Source organism: Leucoraja erinacea, chromosome 5, assembly GCF_028641065.1.
Source record: "Leucoraja erinacea ecotype New England chromosome 5, Leri_hhj_1, whole genome shotgun sequence".
In the NCBI taxonomy this organism is placed as follows: Eukaryota; Metazoa; Chordata; class Chondrichthyes; order Rajiformes; family Rajidae; genus Leucoraja; species Leucoraja erinaceus.
This window is the reverse complement of record NC_073381.1, coordinates 2,736,763-2,761,156: the sequence shown is the minus strand read 5'-3', so window position 1 is coordinate 2,761,156 and position 24,394 is coordinate 2,736,763. Positions and strand designations below refer to the sequence as shown.

Sequence of the window (24,394 nt, the reverse complement as noted above, 5' to 3'; positions counted from 1 at the left end):
GGCAGGTCCGCCGAGGGATGGCCAGCAGGGCATAAAATGACAGTGTGGAAATGGAAGGGGAATTGGCAACCGGGAAGAAGATTGTCCATGGTCTTAATGAACAGAAGATCAGGCCCATGAGACTAAATGCTTCCCTCTGCTGCTTTCTTTATCTTATTAATTAAATGAAAATTAAAGATCGTGTCAAGGTATTCAAATCATGACTTTCCAATGTTCTGACCAACATTTAAACCAACCAACAAAAGCACTAAGCACCATTTATCCAATTGTTCCCTCATTCTGAAGAAGGGTCCTGACCCGAAACATTGTTTGTCCTCCAGTCCCCCCTCCAGCCCTTTGATAATGGCAACACCCGCTGAGTTCCTCCAGTACTTTTTAGTTTAGTTTGATTTAATTAGAGATAGAGCATGGAAACAGGCCCTTTGGCCCACTGAGTCTGCACCAACCAACACTTGTTCTATGTGTGGGGGGCGGCACAGTGGTGCAGTAGTAGAGTTGCTGCCTCACAGCGCCAGAGATCCAGGTTACATCCTAACTACCACCGGGTTGATTTGAGAATTAAGGGACAAAAGTTTAGGGGTTTAACATGAGGGGGGAACTTCTTTACTCAGAGAGTGGTAGCTGTGTGGAATGAGCTTCCAGTGGAAGTGGTGGAGGCAGGTTCGTTTTTATCATTTAAAAATAAATTGGATAGTTATATGGATGGGATGGGAATGGAGGGTTATGGTCTGAGTGCAGGTATATGGGACTAGGTGAGAGTAAGTGTTCGGCACGGACTAGAAGGGCCGAGATGGCCTGTTTCCGTGCTGTAATTGTTATATGGTTATATGGGTGGCGCCAGCAATGGCTGCCTCGCCAACAGTCTGTCTGTGCTTTCCTTCGTTGTGCTTAAATGTATGTTTTTAGTTTTCTTTAGCTTGTTTTATGTGTGTGTGCGTGTGTGTGTGTGTGTGGGGGGGAGGGGGGTGGGGGTTGGGGGAAACGTTTTCTAATCTCTTACCTCGATGGAGATGCGATTTTTTCCCGTATCGTATCTCCGTCCGCACTGCGGCCTAACATCGAGGAGCTGGCGGCCTTTGCAGGAGTCCGGCCTTTTGAGAGCTCCACCGCGGGGAGCCTACGGGACTTTAATACCGCGTACTCTGTGATGTAAGTCCGTGATCCCTTTACCAGGGCTCGATCTCGGAGCTCCGACCGTCAGAGCTGGCGGACTTACATCACGGAAACCACGGTCCCTGGTCAGAGGCCAACGTCGGGAACTCCAAGCCGTGGAAGTTTCGACCCTCCCGGCGCGGGAGCTTCGATCGCTCCGGCTGCGGATGGTTTGACTGCCTCGACCGGGGGGTGAATAAAGAGGAAGAAGATTGTACTTTATTGCCTTCCATCACAGTGAGGAAGGTGGGGAATCCGCTGTGGTGGATGTTTATCGTTATGTTAACTTTTACGTAGTTTTGTGTCTTGTTGCTTTTTTTTCGTATGGCTGTATGGTAATTCGCATATCACTGTACCTTAATTGGTACAAATGACACTAAAAGACCTTTGAAACCTTTGAACTGCGCTGTTTGTAGGGAGTTTGTACGTTCTCCTGTGACCTGCGTGGGTTTTCTCCAGGATCTCCGGTTTCCTCCCACACTTCAAAGACGTACAGATTTGTAGGTTAATTGGCTTCGCTGCAAACTGTAAATTGTCCCTAGTGTTTAGGATAGTGCTAGTGTGTGGAGTTGGCGGGTACTCAGTGGGCCGGAGGTGGGCCGGAGGCCGCAGGAGATTAGTATTCAAACTTAAAGCACACGGTATTGGGGGTTCAGTATTGATGTGGATAGAGAACTGGCTGGTAAACAGGAAGCAAAGAGTAGGAGTAACGGGTCCTTTTCACAATGGCGGGCAGTGACTAGTGGGGTACCGCAAGGCTCAGTGCTGGGACCCCAGCTATTTACAATATATATTAATGATCTGGATGAGGGAATTAAATGCAACATCTCCAAGTTTGCGGATGACACAAAGCTGGGGGGCAGTGTTAGCTGTGAGGAGGATGCTAGGAGGCTGCAAGGTGACTTGGATAGGCTGGGTGAGTGGGCAAATATTTGGCAGATGCAGTATAATGTGGATAAATGTGAGGTTATCCTCTTTGGTGGCAAAAACAGGAAAGTATTATCTGAATGGTGGCCGATTAGGAAAAGGGGAGATGCAACGAGACCTGGTTGTCATGGTACACCAGTCATTGAAAGTAGGCATGCAGGTGCAGCAGACAGTGAAGAAAGCGAATGGTATGTTAGCATTCATAGCAAAAGGATTTGAGTATAGGAGCAGGGAGGTTCTACTGCAGTTGTACAGGGTCTTGGTGAGACCACACCTGGAATATTGCGTACAGTTTTGGTCTCCTAATCTGAGGAAAGACCACAGAGGGAGTACAGAGAAGGTTCACCAGACTGATTCCTGGGATGTCAGGACTTTCATATGAAGAAAGACTGGATAGACTCGGCTTGTACTCGCTAGAATTTAGAAGATTGAGGGGGGATCTCATAGAAACTTACAAAATTCTTAAGGGATTGGACAGGCTAGATGCAGGAAGATTGTTCCCGATGTTGGGGAAGTCCAGAACTAGGGGTCACAGTTTAAGGATAAGGGGAAGTCTTTTAGGACCGAGATGAGAAAATGATTTTTCACACAGAGAGTGGTGAATGTGTGGAACTCTCTGCCACAGAGGGTAGTTGAGGCCAGTTCATTGGCTATATTTAAGAGGGAGTTAGATGTGGCCCTTGTGGCTAAAGGGATCAGGGGGTATGGAGAGAAGGCAGGTACGGGATACCGAGTTGGATGATCAGCCATGATCATATTGAATGGCGGTGCAGGCTCGAAGGGCCGAATGGCCTACTCCTGCACCTAATTTCTATGTTTAGTATCTAGTTTAGTTTATGTTAGAGATACAGCGCAGAAACAGGCCCTTCGGCCCACCGTACGCGCAACCAGCCATCCCTGCACATTAACACTTTTTCACACTGAGAGTTGTGAGTCTGTGGAATTCTCCGCCTCAGAGGGCGGTGGAGGCCGGTTCTCTGGATACTTTCAAGAGAGAGCTGGATAGGGTTCTTAAAGATAGTGGAGTCAGGGGATATGGGGAGACGGCAGGAACGGGGTACTGATTGGGGATGATCAGTCATGATCACATTGAATGGCAGTGCTGGCTTGAAGGGCCGAATGGCCTACTCCTGCACCTATCGTCTATTGTCTACACACCAATGAACCTACAAACCTGTACGTCTTTGGAGTGTGGGAGGAAATCGGTGCACCTGAAGAAAACCCACGTGGTCACTGGGAGAATGTACAAACCCCGGCAAGCTGCACCCGCAGTCAGGATCGAACCCAGTTCTCTAGTGCTGTGAGGCAGTACCTCTACCGCTCCACCACCATGCAGTCTCTGTATCCGCATTGTATCAATCAAGTCTAGAGTCTAAAGCACTGGTTACGACTGCCTGACATTAGCTAGGTACTTGGCTGTTAGTTATCAGGCAATCCACTCATCCGTGGCTCAGAGGAGGAATAATTTTGCTAAGATCCCAAAGGAGAATCACCAGAAAATGCAGACCAAAGTAGCTGCACTTTCAATAGAATAGGGAGAAATATATTAACATTAGCACTGAGCTGAAAACACTAATGTCTAACATCTGTGAAGGTTAAGTGAGGGGAGAGAGAGAGAGAATGGAAGCATGGAAACATGGACAACGTTATTTCACATCAGTGACATTCTCAGCAAGTTCTAGTCTAATTACCTCTCCTGATATTCAACAATATGGGCGGCACGGTGGTGCAGCGGTAGAGTTGCTGTCGTACAGCGCCAGAGACCCGGGTACGATCCTGACTACAGGTGCTTGCCTGTACGGAGTTTGTACGTTCTCCCCGTGAACTGCGTGGGGTTTTGTCCGGGCGCTCCGGTTTCTTCCCACACTCCAAAAACGTGCGTGTTTGCAGGTTAATTGGCTTGGTATATTTGTAAGTTATCCCAAGTGTGTTTAGGATACTGCGTGTGTGCGGGTATCGCTGGTCGGCGTGGATACGGTGGGCAGAAAGGCCTGTTTCTGCACTGTATATCTAAACTAAACCAAAAATAGTATAGAAATGCAGAGGTCATGTTTTACATAGAAGGTAGACAAAAATGCTGGAGAAACTCAGCGGGTGAGGCAGCATCTATGGAGCGAAGGAATAGGTGACGTTTCGGGTCGAGACCCTTCTTCAGACAGATGTGGATGTGGGGGGGGAAGGGGGGGAGAAGAAAGCAAGAGGTGGAGACAGTGGGCTGTGGGAGAGCTGGGAAGGGGAGGGGAAGGAGGGAGAAAGCAAGGACTACCTGAAATTGGAGAAGTCAATGTTCATACCGCTGGGGTGTAAACTGCCCAAGCGAAATATGAGGTGCTGCTCCTCCAATTTGCAATGGGACTCACTCTGGCCATGGAGGAGGCCCAGGACAGAAAGGTCGGATTCGGAATGGGAGTAGTAGCATTTTTGTCTACCTTCGATTTTTCCAACATCTGCAGTTTTTTCTTAAACATGTTTTATATAGATACTTATATGTGAATGTGAAGATAGACAGAGTGCTGGAGTAACTCAGCAGGTCAGGCAGCACCTCGGGAGAAAAGGAATAGGTGACGTTTCGGGTTGAGACCCTTCTTCAGATTGATGTTTTTTCCATGTTATACATTGTATAAGACATTGGTGAGGCCACAATGTATTCAGAAGTTTGGAGTATTGTGTTCAGTTTAGATCACCCTGTTATAGCAAACCTGTTTAGGTCAGTTAAGTTTAGAGATACAGTAGGGTAGCAGGCCCTTCGACCCACCGAGCCCGTGCCGACCATTCATATGTTTATTATGAATATAACTATAACTGTCCTATCCATAACTGTCTTTTAGACACTGCAACTATACCTGCCTCCACCACTTCTCCTGACAGCTTATTCCATGTTTATTAGTGACAGGAGCAGAATTAGGCCCTTCAAGTCTGCTCCGCCATTCACTCACAGCTAATCTATCTTTCTCTCTCAATCCCATTCTCCTGCCTTCTCCCCAGAACCCATGTGGGTGGTCACGGTGGCGCAGCGGTAGAGTTGCTGCCTTACAGCGAATGCAGCGCTGGAGACCCGGGTTCGATCCCGACTATGGGCGCTGTCTGTACGGAGTTTGTACGTTCTCCCCGTGACCTGTGTGGGTTTTCTCCGAGATCTTCGGTTGCTTCCCACACTCAAAAGACGTACAGGTGTGCAGGTTAATTGGCTTGGTAAAATGTAAAAATTGTCCCTAGTGGGTGTCGGATAGTGTCAATGTGCGGGGATTGCTGGTCGGTGCGGGCCTGGTGGGCAGAAAGGGCTTGTTTCCGCGCTGTATCTACAACTAAACTAAACCCATGACGCCCGTACTAATCAAGAATCTATCTACCGCTGCCTAACAAATATCCATTGATTTGGCCTCACACTATGACTATCCCAGTTTCTCATCCACTCCCTGTACACTGGATAAATAGTCTTGCGACACAGACGTCAATTAACTTACAAAGTTAGTCAACGTCTCTGCGATCAGGGAAGAAACCGCAGCAGCACGCAGACAGCACCCGAGGTCAGGATTGAACCCGGGTCTCTGGCGTGGAGAGGCAGTGGTTCTACCCGCTGAGCCACCGTGTGGTCAAGCTGGAAAGGGTACAGAGAAGATTGACGACGCCAGGACTCAAGGGTCTGTAGCTGTAGGGAGAGGTTGAGCAGGCTGGGATTTATTCCTTGGAGCGCAGGGGAATGAGGGGGTGAACTTATGGAATATGTTATTTCAGTTCAGCAATACTAACGTTTACTTTTATTTTTTTATACTCCCATGCGAACTGAACCGAAAACTATTCAAATGTAGAGCATTCTTTACCAATTCAATCCTTCGGAAATGTGGACATTTTTAACCAACAAACTCAAAGAGAACCTTGTAAACAATGAAATTATTGTCCACCTGAACTGAACAGTACAAGTTGTAATAACTTTTACAGAAGGCTGGGGAAGCCAAGTCAACGGAGAATTTTTAGTCGGAGATTGACAGATTCTTGATTAGTACGGAGGTCAGGGGTTATGGGGAGAAGGCAGGAGGATGGGGTTGAGAGGGGGAGATAGATCAGCAATGATTGAATGGCGGAGTTATCTTGATGGGCCGAATGGCCAAATTCTGCTCCTATCACTGGTGAACTTTTGCCAACGCATTATCCTTGGCAAGGCCACCAGCACAATTGAATGTAATCATGTATTGTCTTTCCGCTGACTGGATATCACGCAACAAAAAAGCTTTTCACCAAAGATCCTAAAACGGAGCAAGATAGACCACTCCTGCTAAATGCAATGGGCTGCCGTGTAGTACGCAACGGAACGGACGGAACGTGGGCCTTTTTTTCATCCATTTCCGTAACCGGACCCGACCCCACCCGACCCGACCCGACCCGACCCGACTCGCAGTGTAATCAACGTTGCGGGGGAACAGTTTGTGTTAATAAATTAAAATTCTGAAAATGAGGAGAAGATTTTTACCAAATAACTTTTATTTTTACGAGGATGTTTCCGTAGCCGGCTTCCGTCTGCGCACTAGTATCCTACGGGATCTTTGGTGCGGAGACGGAAGCCGGTTACGGAAATGGGACGGAAAATTACCCACGAATCCGCCCGTGACTGTACTGCGTCTTTTTCGTCGAGTGGACTATCTTGCTCGCTATAGGATCCTTGCTTTTCACTGCACCTCGGTACACGTGACAATAAGCTAAACTATACTTAATTGTGACCACGTGGGTTTTCTCCGGGTGCTCCGGTTACGTCCCAAATCCGCACACTGTTCTGCACACGGTGAACGGTTCGATTGTAATCACGTACTGTCTTTCCGCTAAATGGTTAGCACGCAACAAAAAGCTTTTCACTGCACCTCGGCCCATGTGACAATAAACTAAACTCAAACTGAAGCTGAACTGAAACATCCCACAGAAAGATGTGCGGGTTTGTAGGTTAATTGGCTTCTGTAAATTGCCCCTAGTGTGTGGGATAGTGTTAGTGCACAGGGGTGGTAGGACTCGGTGGGCCGAAGGGCCTGTTTCCACGCTGTATCTCTAAAACCAAAGCTTCACAAGAAGTGACTGTGGCAATGCGGTGGTGGGAGTGAGTGTAGGTCTCTCTCTCTCTCTCTCTCTCTGTTGTCCTCAAGTGTGTGTTGCCTTTCGGGTTTTTTTTTGTTTTTGGTAAACGCTTTTTGAAAACAAACCTTTACTTGTTCTGGTTTCGAATCCGGAGACATCTGCGTTTGGCGGGCGGCGGACTGTCGTCGGGGCCTGTGTTGAGTATTGGCGTGGAGGTTAGGCAGGGTGCTATGGCAGTCTTTTCGGTGGCTTTTGGCACAGGCTGTACGAAGCAGCCTGTCTTGCGCACTACTCTCAAGGCATATGCATGGTCCTCATCTGCAGGATTGTGACTCACATCCTGCCTGTCCACCCCACCCGGGGGTGATGCAACGGAGGCCTTCTTACCTGCCTCTACCACCTCCAGCGCACAGTTCGACGAGCAGTTGTTTTCTTTGACTGACTCCAGCTCGTTGGCGGCGATCGTCTCCAGCGCCTGTTGTTGTTGTTGTTGTTGTAGCCGCGGTGGCGACTGCGGTGTGGGCGGCGACTGTGGTTCTTGGTTGTTGTTGGCTTGTGGTTGCTGTTGGTCTGAGGGGCTCTCCAAGCAGTGGGGACCGTCCAGGTCCTTGGTGCCGTTGGTGAGCGGCTTGCAAGGCGACGTGGTGCTGGCGGTGGTGTCCGAGTCTCCCGAGTGCAGGCAGTGGGAGACGCCACTGCACGCCAACACCTTGGGCTCAAGAGGGTCCGAGTCCCTACAGTCCAAGCAGTTCCGTTTGTCCGGACTGGAAAGGGTCAAGTCCACCAGGCTCCGGCCTTCGCTCTCGTCCTCCACCTTGACGGACGCCCGCAGGGGCGGGTGGAGGGCGTGATTGAGTCTGCTTCGACGGCTCATGGTCAGGTCGATGACCTCGTTGTGCGGGAAGTCTGAGGCGTCGGGGAAAAAGGGCGGGAAGTCGCCTTGAAAGGCCGGGCCGTTCAGCCTGAGGGTCAGGTCGACGATGTCGCCCCGGCTGGCGTCGAGGGGGAAGGGGGGCGGGGGCGGGGGCGGCAGGTTGAAGGGGGAGCTCGGGCTCTTGATGGTGGGGGGCTTGCAGTGGCCGGTGGAAGCCGGGGAATTGGCGGCCTCCTTGCCAGCGTCCTCGCCGGCCCTGGAGCCCACCAGGCCGTTCGAGCCGCCGCTCCGCGGGCCGAAGCTGAAGCCGTGGCCGATGGGGATGGGGATGGGGATGGGGACGGGCAGCGGCACGATCAGGGGGTAGGGCACCAGCAGGGTGGGGGGGGGCACCAGCGGGGAGAGCGAGGGCACGCCAAAGTTCATCAGGTGCGGCAGGTGCATGTGGCCGCTGTTGGCCATCAGGTTGTGTGGGGGGGAAGGGAGACGTTGGGGAGGGGGGGGGGGCGGCCGAGGGCGGGAGCAAGCCCTGGGGGTGGGGGGGGGGGGTATGTGGGGGGTGGGGCGAGAGCATGGAGCGGTGCTGCATGGGGCTGGAGTTGGGGCCCATGGACCTGGGGCCTAGCCCTGGGACCAGGTGGTTGGAGAGCGGGCTGTTGGGGCTCGGGGTGTGAGGTGGCGGGGGCCCCCTGATGTACGGCGGGGGGCACATCTGCTGCATCATCTGCTGCTCCATGAAGACGGGCAGAGGGACCGGCCCGCGGTTGGTCATCACCATGGAGGGGGGGTTGTTGCCCACGGTTACCCCGCCCAGCCCGGGGGGCAGCGGCTGCTGGACCTGGACACCGGGGCCATCCATCGTCCCGCTCGCCTTGGAGACGGGGGTGTGGAGCTTGGCTGGGTGGTCGGACGGGGAGGAGGAGGAGGGGACGGGGACTTGGCTCTGCGGGCAAGGTGCCACCGGGGACGGCGGCTTCCTGCGAATGTCAGACAGCGGCATGTTCCAAGACTCTGGAGTCAGCAGCTGCTGCACGCCCATGTGCTCGGACTTCTTCTCCGCTGCCGCCGGGTGCATGGTGCTGCACAAGCCCGCCGGGAGGTTGGCCTGCGTCTCTTTGTAAAAAATGTCCATCTTGTACTGGTTGAGGCATTTGGCGCTGCAGAATTGCAGGCGACGCTCCCCGTCACCAAAGTCCAGGTACTCCTTAGTGTGTCGTATGTGCTTACACCAGTCACACACCTGCGGTAGGAAGAAACAAAAGCACATTAGAACGCACAACCAAGTCAAAGCAATAGACAATGGGCGCAAGAGTAGGCCATTCGGCTCTTCCAGCCAGCACTGCCATTCAATAGACAATAGACAATAGGTGCAGGAGTAGGCCATTCGGCTATTCGAGCCTGCACCTCAATTCAATGTGCTCATGGCTGATCATCCCCAATCTGTACCCCGTTCCTACCTTCTCCCCACATCCCCTGACTCCATTATCTTTAAGAGCTCTCTCTTGAAAGTATCCAGGGAACCGGCCTCCACCGCCCTCTGAGGCAGAGAATTCCACAGATTCACAACTCTCTGTGTGAAAAGGTTTTTTCCTCATCTCCATTCTAAATAGCCTACCCATTATTCTTAAACTGTGGCCCCTGGTTCTGGACTCCCCCAACACCGGGAACATGTTTAGTCTGAAGAAGGGTTTCAGCCCGAAACGTTGCCTATTTCCTTCGCTCCATAGATGCTGCTGCACCCGCTGAGTTTCTCCAGCACTTTTGTCTACCATCGGGAACATGTTTCCTGCCACTAGGGTGTCCAATCCCTTAATAATCTTATATGTTTCAATAAAAGCCCCTATCATCCTTCCCAATTCCAGTGTATACAAGCCCAGCCGCTCTATTCTATCAACATATGGCAGTAAGCACAAACGTTCTTACATAGAAACATAGAAACATAGAAATTAGGTGCCGGAGTAGGCCATTCGGCCCTTCGAGCCTGCACCGCCATTCAATATGATCATGACTGATCATCCAACTCAGTATCCCGTACCTGCCTTCTCTCCATACCCCCTGATCCCCTTAGCCACAAGGGCCACATCTAACTCCCTCTTAAATATAGCCAATGAACTGGCCTCGACTACCCTCTGCGGCAGAGAGTTCCAGAGATTCACCACTCTCAGTGTGAAAAAAGTTCTTCTCATCTCGGTTTTAAAGGATTTCCCCCTTATCCTTAAGCTGTGACCCCTTGTCCTGGACTTCCCCAACATCGGGAGCAAACTTCCTGCATCTAGCCTGTCCAACCCCTTAAGGATTTTGTAAGTTTCTATAAGATCCCCCCTCAATCTCCTAAATTCTAGAGAGTATAAACCAAGTCTATCCAGTCTTTCTTCATAAGATAGTCCTGACATCCCAGGAATCAGTCTGGTGAACCTTCTCTGCACTCCCTCTATGGCAATAATGGCAATAATGTCCTTCCTCAGATTAGGAGACGAAAACTGTACGCAATACTCCAGGTGTGGTCTCACCAAGACCCTGTACAACTGCAGTAGAACCTCCCTGCTCCTATACTCAAATCATTTTGCTATGAAAGCCAACATACCATTCGCTTTCTTCACTGTCTGCTGCACCTGCATGCCTACTTATAAGTAACTCAAGAAGATATTTAATCTCTGAAGAACTTAACCTCTGCCGTTGATCACGTTATTCCCTTCACCATGTATTTGTGCATTCGGGCAGCTCGTCTGTAATCACGTGTGGGAAAGAACTGCAGATGCTGGTTTAAATTGAAGGTAGGCACAAAATGCTCGAGTAACTCAGCAGGACCCGAAACGTCACCCATTCCTTCTCTCCAGAGATGCTGCCTGTCAAGGCTGGGTTACTCCAGCATTTTGTGTCAACCTTCGATTGCAATCATGTCTTGTATTTCCGCTGACTGGTTAGCACGCAACAGAAGCCTTTCGTTGTACCGCACTCAAACTATAGCTCGGGCCCTCGAGTCCTGGCAACATACATCACAGGCAGATATGGTGGGCAAAGAGACGTTCAGCTCATTGGCATTCACCAGTCAGAATATTGAGTATAGAAGTTGGGAGGTCATGTTGCACTTGTATAAGACGTTGGTGAGGCCGCATTCAGTTTATTGTGTTCAGTTTTGGCCATAGAAACATAGAAAATAAGTGCAGGAGTAGGCCATTCGGCCCTTTGAGCCTGCACCGCCATTCAATATGATCATGGCTGATCATCCAACTCAGTATCCTGTACCTGCCTTCTCTCCATACCCCCTGATCCCTTTAGCCACAAGGGCCACATCTAACTCCCTCTTAAATATAGCCGATGAACTGTGGCCTCAACTACCCTCTGTGGCAGAGAATTCCACAGATTCACCACTCTCTGTGTGAAAAATGTTTTCCTCATCTCGGTCCTAAAAGATTTCCCCCTTATCCTTAAACTGTGACCCCCTTGTTCTGGCCACCATGTTACAGGAAATATGTTGGCAAGCTGGAAAGGGTGCAGAGAAGATTTACGAGGATGTTGCCTAGGCTAGAGGGTGTGAGCTAAGGGTAGAGAGGTTGAGCAGGGCTGGGACTCTATTCCTTGGAGCGCAGGAGGAAGAGGAGTGATCTTATTGAGGTGTCTAAATCCATGAGAGGAGAAGATCGTGTAGATGCACAGAGTCTTTTGCCCAGAGTAGGGAAATCGAGGACCAGAGGACATAGGTTTAAGGTGAAGGGGAAAAAAATGAATGGAAACATGAGGTGTAACTTTTTCACACAAAGGGTGGAGGGTGTATGGAACGAGCTGCCGGTGGAGACAGAGCAGAGCGATCTTGGAGTGCAGAAAACAGTTAGACAGGTAGAACATAGAAACATATAAAATAGGTGCAGGAGGCCATTCGGCCCTTCAAGCCAGCACCGCCATTCATTGTGATCATGGCTGATCATTTGGACATGGATAGGACAGGTTTGGAGGGATGTAGACCAAACGCAGGCAGGTGGGACTAGTGTAGCTGGGACACGTTGGCCGGTGTGGGCGAGTTAGGTTGAAGGGCCTGTTTCCACTCTGTATCACTATGACTATGACTCCTAGCACCTCATCATTGCTGGTTCAGTTTACACTCGAACACTGTTACCTTGTAGGAAGGGCAACCAATTTAGCATCGATGGAACCTTGCAAAGTTTATACACTTTTAGAATTTAATGCATGAAAATCTTAAAAGTATAAAAATTCCAACAGGCAAAAGTCATAAGTGAAAGGAGCAGAATTAGGCCATTCGGCCCATCGGGTCTACTCTGTCAATCAATCCGACAGGCTGACCTGTCTCTCTCTCTTAACCCCATTCTCCTGCCTTCTCCCCATAACCCCCGACACCTGTATACTAGGTACATGCAGTGCTGTGGAAAGACACAGGATGCTGGAGTAACTCCGCGGGTCAGAAGAACATGGATAGGTGATGTTTAGGATCAAACGTCACCTATCCTTGTTCTCCAGAGATGCTGCCTGACCCGCTGAGTTACTCCAGCACTTTCCTTGTGTGTGTTTTCTTGGTAAAGCAGTGTTTGCAGTTGGTTGTTTCTTCATGCGGGGCATTTAAAAAAAAAAAATGAAAAGTAATTTGTGTAGGACTGCAGGTGCTGGAAAAATCGAAGGTAGACAAAACTGCTGGGGAAACTCAGCGGGCGAGGCAGCGTCTATGGAGCGAAGGAATAGGAGACGTTTCGGGTCGAGGCCCTTCTTCAGACTGTAGGGAGATGGTTCGTAGTCCCTTCCACCAAATGCTGCACCATGGCTTCCAATGCAGCAATCTAATGACTGGAACTGGTCACCACTCAATATGTTTAAGAAGGAACTGCAGATGCTGGAAAATCGAAGGTACACAAACATGCTGGAGAAACTCAGCGGGTGCAGCAGCATCATAGCTGCATCCGCTGAGTTTCTCCAGCATTTTTGTATACCACTCAATATGTGTCCTCTAATTGAGTTTAGAAGGATGAGGGGAGGGGGCCTCATTGAAACTTACCGAATAGTGAAAGGCCTGGATAGAGCTGATGTAGAGAGGATGTTTCCACTCGTGGGAGAGTCTAGGACCAGAGGTCGTAGCCTCAGAATTAAAGGAGGAAGGAGATGAGGTACGGGATACTGAGTTGGATGATCAGTCATGATCATATTGAATGGAGGTGCAGGCTCGAAGGGCCAAATGGCCAACTCCTGCACCTATTTTCTGTGTTTCTATGAGGAGGAATTTCTTTGGACTCCGGATGGTGAATCAGTGGAGGCCAAGTCAATGGATATTTTTAAGGTGGGGACTGACAGAGTCCTGATCAGTAAAGGTGTCGGGGGTTATGGGGAGAAGGCAGGAGAATGGGGTTTTGAGAGGTCGAGATAGATCAGCCATGATTGAATGGTGGAGTAGACCTGATGGGCCGAATGGCCTAATTCTGGGCCTAGAACAAGAACATGAACAGCTGAATTCCCCGCTCCAGAAACGCTTCATCGCGACACACCAATAAATATCATCGCTACTTATTTCTCGTTATAGTTTTCAGGACAAACGAATCAATATGTTTGACCCACTGGAGATTATATGAGAGTTCAGGTTACATAATTCGTCTTTTGTAAGTGACATACTATTCCTCGGGAGTAACTTGCTCTTGGGTTACATGAGCCAGTCTGCACACACTCCCGTATGCAGTTAGGTCAGCAGGCAATCCAAATGAGAGAGTGCAGCGTAGGTCCGCCAGGTTAATTCCCGGGATTGCGGGACTGTCATATGTTGAAAGAATGGAGCGACTGGGCTTGTACACACTGGAATTTGGAAGGATGAGAGGAGAAGGGATTGGACACGCTAGAGGCAGGAAACATGTTCCCCATGTTGGGGGAGTCCAGAACCAGGGGCCACAGTTTGAGAATAAGGAGAAGGCCATTTAGAATGGAGATGAGGAAACACTTTTTCACCCAGGGAGTTGTAAATCTGTGGAAGGCAGCGGAGGCCAATTCTCTGTAGGCTTTCAAGAGAGAGTTAGATAGAGCTCTAAAAGATAGCAGAGTCAAGGGATATGAGGGAACAGAGTTGACGTGGAAAAGCTTTTCCCACTGAGAGTAGGGAAGATTCAAACAAGGGGACATGACATGAGAATTAAGGGACTGAAGTTTAGGGGTAACATGAGGGGGAACTTCTTTACTCAGAGAGTGGTAGCTGTGTGGAATGAGCTTCCAGTGAAGGTGGTGGAGGCAGGTTCGTTTTTATCATTTAAAAATAAATTGGATAGTTATATGGACGGGAAGGGAATGGAGGGTTATGGTCTGAGCGCAGGTATATGGGACTAGGGGAGATTATGTGTTCGGCACGGACTAGAAGGGTCGAGATGGCCTGTTTCCGTGCTGTAATTGTTATATGGTTATATGGTTATATGATATGGGGAGAAGGCAGGAACGGGGTACAGATTGTGGATGATCAGCCATGATCACAGTGAATGGCGGTGCTGGTTCGAAGGGCTGAATGGCTTACTTCTGCATCTATGGTCTATTGTCTATTGTCAAATGCAGCCCTAACTTAAGTATTATTTGGAGTATTGCGTGCAATGCTGCTCATCCCCATTACAGAAAGAAGTGCAAGCTCTGGAGAGGGTTCAGAGGAGGTCAACCAGAATGCCGCCTGGATTAGAGGGTTTCAGCTACAGGGAGAGGTTGGAAAGACTTGGATTGTTTTCTCTGGAACGTCAGAGGTTGAGGGGAGACTTGATGGAAGTACATAAAATTACAAGAGGCATAGATGGGGACGAATTTACCAAAGCCAATTAACGTACAAATCTGTACGCCTTTGGAGTGTGGGTGGAAACCGCCACACCTGGAGAAAACCCACACAGTCACGGGGAGAACGTACAAACTTCATACAGACAGCACCCGTAGTCAGGATTGTACCCGGGTCTCTGGCGCTACAACCATTCACAAATAAGCCATGGTCACTCAATTACAGGAACTGGAGATGCCGGTTTATAAAAAAAAAAGACACACAGTGCTGGAGTACCTCAGGCAGCATATCTGGAGAACATGGATGGGTGACATTTCGGGTCGGGACTCCTTCTCTGAAGAAGGATCTTTGTGGCTTTTGTTGCAACAATGGACTTAGCTTGTGTGAACGCAAGGATTCTTTTTGGTAGAATCTGGGAGCATTCTGGGGTGAAGACTGGGGAATGGGGTTAAGAGGGAAAGATAGATCAGCCATGATCGAATGGCGGAGACTTCATGGGCCGAATAACTTAATTCTGCTCCTATCACTTGGGAATGGCTTGATTGATGTGTAGGTTTTTTTGCTGCTAATAGCCAAAACCATTTCAAATCAAAAACATTTCCCCAATACTGTACAAAGTACTATTGACACTGAGTCTTAAAACTTCATAATAAGTACTTTAATAAGAATACGTACAGGAACCATATACCAGGGCTGCCAACATTGGGTGTGAGTTGAGAGTGAGAAATTGCAAGGGAGTGTAGCGACCGAGGGTGGGGGGAGGGGGGGGGGGTGTGTGTATGGGGAGGGTGTGGGAGGAGGGTGTTCCCCCTCCCACGGTAGGGAGCTTTCGCATTTTTCAGCTTGAAACCATGTAACCTAGTGCATACTGTAGCGAGTCTTTTAACTTACACTTGAATGCAAGATTTATGCTTTAAATTGGATTAGGTATGAATAAGGTTAGGCTAAATTACATTCCTAATTACATTCCACAGTAGAGTCAGGCTCTGATCAACAGGTGCAACACATGAATGACCATATTCATGCATGGAAATCAGATTATAATTCATGCTGTTATGCATATATATATAAACACAGAGAAACAAGGCAAGAGTCGGACTTCCATCACTGTTCTGCACAAATAAATCAATCAACCTTACCCTCTGACTATAGAAACAAGACAAAAATAATGCCACATATTCAATCATATGGTTCAATGAAATTAAGATATATATGTAAAACAAATATATGGAAACAGGCCCTTCGGCCCACCAAGTCCACACTGACCAGCAATCTACCATACACCAGTTGTATCCATCCGCCAGGGACAATTTACAGAAGCCAATTAACCTACAAACCTGCACTTCTTTCGGATGTGGGAGCAACCGGAATATCCAGAGAAAACCCATGTGGTAGTAAGGCAGCAACTCTACCGCTGCGCCACCGTGCCACCCCATTAAATTATTTTTTCTGTAATATATTTATTATGGTGTCACGTCAATAAAGATGAACACGTGATTCTGATTTCTGCCCTTAGTTGGATAGCACACATCTCCAGTCATTGTGTTTTATGGCTGGTTTTCAACCGCTTCAGTCTGCAGGTCTCGACCCGAAACATCAGCCATTCTTTCTCTCCCGAGATGCTGCCTGTCCTGCTGAGTTTTTCTAGTTTTTAGTGTCCATCTTCAGTTTAAACCAACATCTGCAGTTCCTTCCTACATTCTTTGTTAAGCGAAACAGGTACTATTGTCATAATATTATTCACCTCAACTGAGTCTTTTCTTCACCTCCGTTGCTGCAGGGAATACAATCCCAGTTATCAAATCTTTCTTCAAAGTGAAAAAAAAATTCCAGCCCTGCCAACATCCTCATAAATCGCCCCTGGATCCTCTCAGATTCAGATTCAGATTCAGATTCAATTTTAATTGTCATTGTCAGTGTACAGTACAGAGACAACGAAATGCATTTAGCATCTCCCTTGAAGAGCGACATAGCAAACGATTTGAATAAATAATAATAAGTGTCCGGGGTGGGGGGGTTGCTCTCCAGAGCAATTGCACCCTTTCTACAATGTGTCACAGTCTTACAGCATGGAAACAGGCCCTTCATCCCAACTTGTTCATGCAGATCAAGATGCCCCATCTAAACTAGTCCCATTTATCCGCATTTGGCCCATATCCCTTTAAACCTTGTGTGTGCCAGTGTGTGCCTGAGAGTGTGTGTCAATCAAACGGCGACAACATCCAGAGTGAGCGAACACTTGACTACGCCTGGGGAGCGTTTCCCTCCAGCCCCCCGTCTGTTCCCCCTCTCAATCTCAAATTCCCCCCCCCCCCCCTGACCCCGGGGGGTGGGCTGGCCCAGGTGCACTGTGTCCAGCTGGGAGGTGAGGGTCAGTGACCCGGAGGTCGGGCATCGGAGCAGAGCCTTAGCCCGAGATTCATCTCCGACGCCCCCACTCACCCGGTCCGCTCCTGGCTCCGGGCCGGGGTTAAAACTCCATGCGGTGTGGACAGAGTGGCCGCCGGACACAGGGTCACCGGAGGTGAGGGTGGTTTAGAGATACAATGTGGAAACAGGCCCTTCGGCCCAACTCGCCCACACCGGCCAACAATGTTCCAGCTACCCTAATCCCACTTGGCTGTGCCTGGTGCATTACCCTCCAAACCTGTCCTATCCATGTTTAGTTTAGAGATACAGCGCAGAAACAGGCCCTTCGTCCCACTGAGGCCGCACTGAAAGATGATCCCCGCACACTAGCACTAACCGACACACTAGGGACAATTTACTATTTTACCAAGCCACCAATTAACCTACAAACTTGTCCGTCTTTGGAGTGTGGGAGGAAACCGAAGATCTCGAAGAAAACCCACATAGGATACAGGGATAACGTACCAATTCTGCACAGACAGCACCCGTAGTCAGGATCGAACTCGGATCTCTGGCGCTGTTAGGCAGCAACTGTGTCACCGTGCCGCCTTCATTGTACTTAGTACTTGACTCCACAGCTTCCTCATACACTTCCTTCCTTACATCCACCACCTGTCATCCAGTCCAGCAACTTCTCTGATCTGAAGTAGAGTCCCGACCTGAAACATCGTCGGTTCATTCCCTCCATAGATGCTGCCTGACCTGCAATTGCAATTCCTCCAGCCATTTGTGTTCGGTTCAAGATACCAGCACCTGACCGTGGACGGCTCGATTGACATCACGTATATTGTCCTCCTGCTGACTGGTTAGCACGCAACGAAAAAGCTTTTCACTGTACCTCGGCACACGTGACAATAAACTTAACTCAAAACTCGAGAATCCCCACTGCTTCTTCTAAGGGTGGTCACGGTGGCGCAGCGGTAGAGTTGCCGCCTTACAGCGAAAGCAGCTCCCGAGACCCGGCTTCGATCCCGACTACGGGCGCCGTCTGTACGGAGTTTGTACGTTCTCCCCGTGACCTGCGTGGGTTTTCTCCGAGATCTTCGGTTTCCCCCCACACTCCAAAGACGTGCAGGTTTGTAGGTTAATTGGCTTGGTAAATGTAAAAATTTTCCCTAGTGGGTGTAGGATGGTGTTAATGTGCGGGGATCACTGGCCAGCGCGGATCCGGTGGGCTGAAGGGCCTGTTTCCGCACTGTATCTCTAAACTAAACTAAACTAAAGTGTCACCAGGCCATTATAAAAACCAGCCTATAGCTTGACAACTCGAAAATAATGTCCTTCAATCAGGCAAGAACATAATGTTCTCAAATTAAAACATCAGGAAAAAGTTTCTGACGGTCTCCCATCTATCTGGGCCAAAGGTTGAGAGGGATATGTGCCAAACGCGGGTAAGTGTGACTAACGTGGAAGTGGCATCTTGGCCGGCAGGGCCGGGATGGGCCGACAGGCCTGTTTCCGTGCTGTGTGGCTCTTTGGTTACGGAGCCATGGACGAGGAGGGATGTGGAACATGGAGGCCGGAGTCCCTGGGGGCCGAGGTGGATGGGCCGTGTCACAGAGAACAAAGGGGGGACCTGGAGTGGGGGGTAGCGGGGACAAAGAAGGGACCAACAATATTTAAGCTCCGCAGATGCTGCCTCACCCGCTGAGTTTCTCCAGCGTTTTTGTCTGCGTTCGATTTTTGCAGTTCCTTGTTAAACAATATTTAAGGGTACTTGTGTAACCTTGTTGGTGCATCGTGGCGAATCTTTTGTGTATTGTGCGTGCAAAAACGAAAGAACTGCACTGTACCTACATGGTACATGTGACAGTAAAGTGGCGGCACAAACCAAAGACAAGACACAAAGTGCTGGAGTAACTCGGTGGGACAGGCAGCATCTGTGGAGAGAAGGAACGGGTGAGGTTTCAGGGGGTCGAGACCCTCCTTCAGACTGGTCAGGGGAAAGGAAAGCGAGTGATACGGACCAAGCGCTGTGGAGAGATCCATCGATCTATGGTCAGAGTGGGACACTGCATCGGTCCTGCACTCACACACACATTGCACATGCAGCCAAGCAGCTGTATTTCCCATCACGCGAGTGCCGGAACGCAATACTTTAATTGCAGAGAGCGTGAATGCAATCCACACAGTGCTGCAGGTCATAATGGCCTTGCGTTAGAACGTTTGGAGCGATAACGGGAGAAGTGGGAGACCAAACTGGTCACAAAAATCCTTCCCTGGGAACCCGTCTCCCCTGTTAAGTTTAAGTGTTTGGGGATCGGGAACGAGCTGCCAGAGGAAGCTACACTAACTGTATAGAGCAGCACGGTGGAGCAGTGGTAGAGATGCCGCCTCTCAGCACCAGAGACCCAGGTTCGATCCTGACTACGGGCGCTTCTCTGGCTACGGGAGTTTGTACCTGCGTGGGCTTGCTCCGAGATCTTCGGTTTTCTCCCACGCTCCCCAAAGGTTTCAGGTTTGAAGGTTAATTTGCTTGGTGTGAATGTTAAATTGTCCCCAGTGTGCCCAGGATAATGTTAACGTACGGGGATCGCTGGTCGGCGCGGACCCGGTGGGCCGAAGGGCCCGTTTCCGCCCTGTATCTCTAAACTAAACTCATTCCAAAGACGTTCAGACAAGTACGTGGATTCCAAAGGTTTTGAGGGATATGGGACAAACGTCATGTGCCAATGGCTTCCGCCACCACCCCTGGCAGCGCGTTCCAGGCACCCACCACCCCACACATCTTTAAACTTTGCCCCTTCTCATTTTCAAGCTCCGCCCTCTCGCCCTTAACATTTCTCCCCTGGAGGGTGGGATGGGGGGGAAATCGCTCTGACTCTCTACCCTATTTATGCCTCTCATAATTTTAAATACTTCTATCAGGTATCCCCCGCCGTTCCAGAGTGGAACCCTCCCCAGTGTGAGAGGTACAGAAGTGTGAAAACACACACCTCCAGATTCAGGGGCAGTTTCTTCCCAGCTGTTATCAGGCAACTGAACCATCCTACCACCAACTAGAGAACGGCCCTGAGCTACTATCTATCTCATTGGGGAAGTACAACGGGATCTGGGGGGGTCCATGTACATCAGACTATGAAAGTAAGCATGCAAGTACAGCAGGCAGTGAAGAAAGGGAATGGCATGTTGGCCTTTATAACAAGAGGAATCGAATATAGGAGCAAAGAGGTCAATAGACAATAGAGAATAGGCCATTCGGCCCTTCGAGCCAGCACCGCCATTCAATGTGATCATGGCTGATCATCCCCAATCAGTACCCCGTTCCTGCCTTCTCCCCATATCCCCTGACTCTGCTATTTTTAAGCCCTATCTAGCTCTCTCTTGAAAGTATCCAGAGAACCGGCCTCCACCGCCCTCTGAGGCCTACTCCTGCACCTATTGTCTATTGTCATTGGACACCCTCAGACTATCTTTAATCGGACGTTATCGGATGTAATCTCGCACTACATGTTATTCCCTTTATCCTATATCAGTGCACTGTGGATGGCTTGAGTGTATACATGTATTGTCTTTCCATTGACTGGTTAGCATGCAGCAAAGATTTTTCACTGCATCTGAGAAAATGATCTAAATATCACGAGGTTCAAACTATGTGCGTCAGTCTCCGCAGATGGCAAAACCGTGCAACCATCAGCGGACAAGAATAAAGACAAACAGATACGGTGGCAAAATAAAAGGAAAATAAAAATGTCTAGGCCTACAAACTACCAACTCAGCAGGTCCGGCAGCATCTGTGGAGGGAATGGACAGGCTACTCCAAATTTCTTAAGGGATATAAAATTCTTAAGGGATTGGACAGGGTAGATGCAGGAAAAATGTTCCCAATGTTGGGGGAGTCCAGAACCAGGGGTCACAGTTTAGGAATAAGGGGTAGGCCATTTAGGACTGAGATAAGGAAAAACTTTTTTCACCCAGAGAGTTGTGAATCTGTGGAATTCTCTGCCACAGAAGGCAGTGGAGGCCAATTCACTGGATGTTTTCAAGAGAGAGTTAGACATAGCTCTTAGGGCTAACGGAATCAAGGGATATGGGGAGAAAGCAGGGACGGGGTACTTATTTTGGATGTTCAGCCATGATTATGTTGAATGGCGGTGCAGGCTCGAAGGATCGAATGGCCTACTCCTGCACCTATTTTCTATGTTTCAATGAAACAGGTCCTTTGGCCCACTGAATCTGCGCCGACCAGCAATGATCCCGTAAACTAGTGCTTTGTTATCCCAGTTTCGCCTTCTGCACACATGGAAGACAATTAACCTACAAACCTGCACGTCTTTGGGATGTGGGTAGAAACCGGAGCATCCGGAGAAAACCCACGCCCGTCACGGGGAGAACATACAAACTCTGTCCAGACAGCACCCGTAGTCAGGGTGGAACCCGGGTCTCTGGCGCTGTGAGGCAGCAACTCTACTGCTGCGCCACCGTGCTGGCATTCTCCCCATAATCTTTGACATCCTTACTAATCAATAATCTATCAACCGCTGCTTTATAAAATACCCAGACTTGGAATCCACCATCGCCTATCCATGTTCTCCACAGATGCTGCCTGACCCGCTGAGTTACTCCAGCACTCTGTGAAACGTCACCTATCCATGTTCTCCACAGATGCTGCCTGACCCGCTGAGTTACTCCAGCACTCTGTGAAACGTCACCTATCCATGTTCTCCACAGATGCTGCCTGACCCGCTGAGTTACTCCAGTGCATTGTGTCTCTTATTGTTTTTTTTCAACCTTGTTTCACTTGATTTACGTTGCTAAAAAGACATCTTTTACTTCCCTATTGATCTGTTTGGCTTGCAACCCTCAATGTCAGATACAACTATATAAATAAATACTTGCTAACCCAAACCCATTCCCGAGAGCTCTGTGAAAGCCTCGAGCGTTTCCAACCATTGTCAATAATTCATTATCTCACAAGTGCTTAGGTTAGCGTGGGGTGTGAATGCTGTGCCCCTTCAGATATCATCCCGCTGATTAGCGCAGTCAGACAGTCACTGTAGGAGGACTCCAGCTGTTTCACTCACAAAATTATCTAATCGCCACCAAAAATATCACCTCCAAAGCGTGCAAGTCAATTAATTTAATTTATAATGGTTGATTGCCACATTGTTTCCACCAGTGGGAGAGTCTAGGACCAGAGGTCATAGCCGCAGAATCTGTAACTGTAAATGTGCTGTTATTGTACTGTAAATACACGCTACACTTTATAGTCGATCTTAATCATGTATTGTATTTCTGCTGACTGCATGGCCAGCAACAAAAGCTTTTCACTGTATCTCGCTGCATGAGGAGGAATTTATTTAGCCAGAGGGTGGTGAATCTGTGGGATTCATAGCCACAGATGGCTGTGGAGGCCAAGTCAATGGATATTTTTAAGGCAGAGACAGGTAGACTCGGCTTGTACTCGCTAGAATTTAGAAGATTGAGGGGGGATCTTATAGAAACTTACAAAATTCTTAAGGGATTGGACAGACTAGATGCAGGAAGATTGTTCCCGATGTTGGGGAAGTCCAGAACAAGGGGTTACAGTTTAAGGATAAGGGGGAAATCTTTTAGGACCGAGATGAGAAAAACATTTTTCACACAGAGAGTGGTGAATCTCTGGAACTCTCTGCCACAGAAGGCAGTTGAGGCCAATTAATTGGCTATATTAAGAAGGAGTTAGATGTGGCCCTTGTGGCTAAAGGGATCAGAGGGTATGGAGAGGGCAGGTACAGGATACTGAGTTGGATGATCAGACATGATCATATTGAATGGCGGTGCAGGCTCGAAGGGCCGAATGGCCTACTCCTGCACCTATGTTTCTATGTTTCTATGGCCTCTGTATAAATTGCCCCTAGTGTGTAGGCAGGGGATGAAGATAGTGGGATAACATAGAACTACTGTGAACGGGTGACCAGCTGCTGGTATGCGTGGACTTGGTGGGCCAAAAGGTCTGTTTCTATGCTGTAACTCTAAACTAATCAGTGACAGTCAGGAAGTTTTTCCTTCTTGACAAGAAAAAAACATCACAAAATGTTCCCAATGTTGGGTGAGTCCAGAACCAGGGGCCACAGTCTTAAAATAAAGGGGAGGTCATTTAAGGCTGAGGTGAGAAAAAAACTTTTTCACCCAGAGAGTTGTGAATTTATGGAATTCCCTGCCACAGAGGGCAGTGGAGGCCAAGTCACTGGATGGATTTAAGAGAGAGTTAGATAGAGCTCTAGGGGCTAGTGGAGTCAAGGGATATGGGGAGAAGGCAGGCACGGGTTATTGATTGGGGACGATCAGCCATGATCACAATGAATGGCGGTGCTGGCTCGAAGGGCCGAATGGCCTCCTCCTGCACCTATTTTCTATGTTTCTAAAGAGCACTGATTTCAGGCCAGATATTAGATTTAAACTTCAGACTTTAGAGATATGGTACGGAAACAGGCCCTTCGGCCCACCGAGTCCGCGCCGACCAACGATCACCCCGTACACTAGCACAGTGCTTCTTAAACTGGTGAATGGTTCACCCAAGGGCGAATGAAATTATTTTGGGGTGAATGAGTTAATTTATGTTTTTTGCGCGTGTGAGAATAAGACGAAAATTAAAAAAAAAAAACACACTACACACCATCGACAATTTACAGAAGAAAACTGCTGCACAAACTTGTACGTCTTTGGAGAGTGGGATGAAACCGGAGCACCCGGGGAAAACCCACGCAGCCACAGGGAGAACGTACAAAATCCACACAGGCAGCACCCGTAGTCAGGATCGAATCTGGGTCTCTGACGGTGGAAGGTAACTGCACCACTGTAATCCCATGGGGCCTCCCATCCAAGTACTAACCAGATCTGAGCCTGCTTAGCTTCTGAGATCAAACGAGGTTGGGTGTTTTCACCCAAAGCGGAAATCTAAGTTCATCCACACATTGGGAGTTGTTTTGATGTTTCTGGAGTTGGCCTTGATCCTAAAACTTTTGGCTTGCTGCACTTGTAGTACTATTGCTGTTATAACACTGACCTATCTGGCACATCGAGTGTGGAAGGGATTTAATTGCTTGAATAGAAAAAAAAACCCATTGCTACATGGTGTGGGCAAAATGTAAGAAATGCAGGATTTGGCTGTGTGTATTGATCAAAGTCAGCCTGAAGAAGGACCTTGACATGAATCATCACCTGTTCCTTCTCTCCAGAGATGCTGCCTTGTCCCGCTGAGTTACTCCAGCATTTTGTTTCTATCTCTGATTCATTGCTCCATTACATCTTTGAGG

General features: G+C 48.9%; 1 protein-coding gene across 1 annotated transcript in view; it reads right to left on the bottom strand.

Annotated features, from left to right (window-relative positions):
- The window catches only part of sobpa (sine oculis binding protein homolog (Drosophila) a), a 253,764-nt gene that overhangs the window by 20,651 nt on the left and 208,719 nt on the right, over positions 1-24,394 (bottom strand). The window contains 2 exon segments of the mRNA XM_055634988.1: positions 7,266-8,491; positions 8,493-9,254. Coding sequence (XP_055490963.1) covers positions 7,268-8,491; positions 8,493-9,254 — 1,986 coding nt within the window. The 3' untranslated portion in view covers positions 7,266-7,267.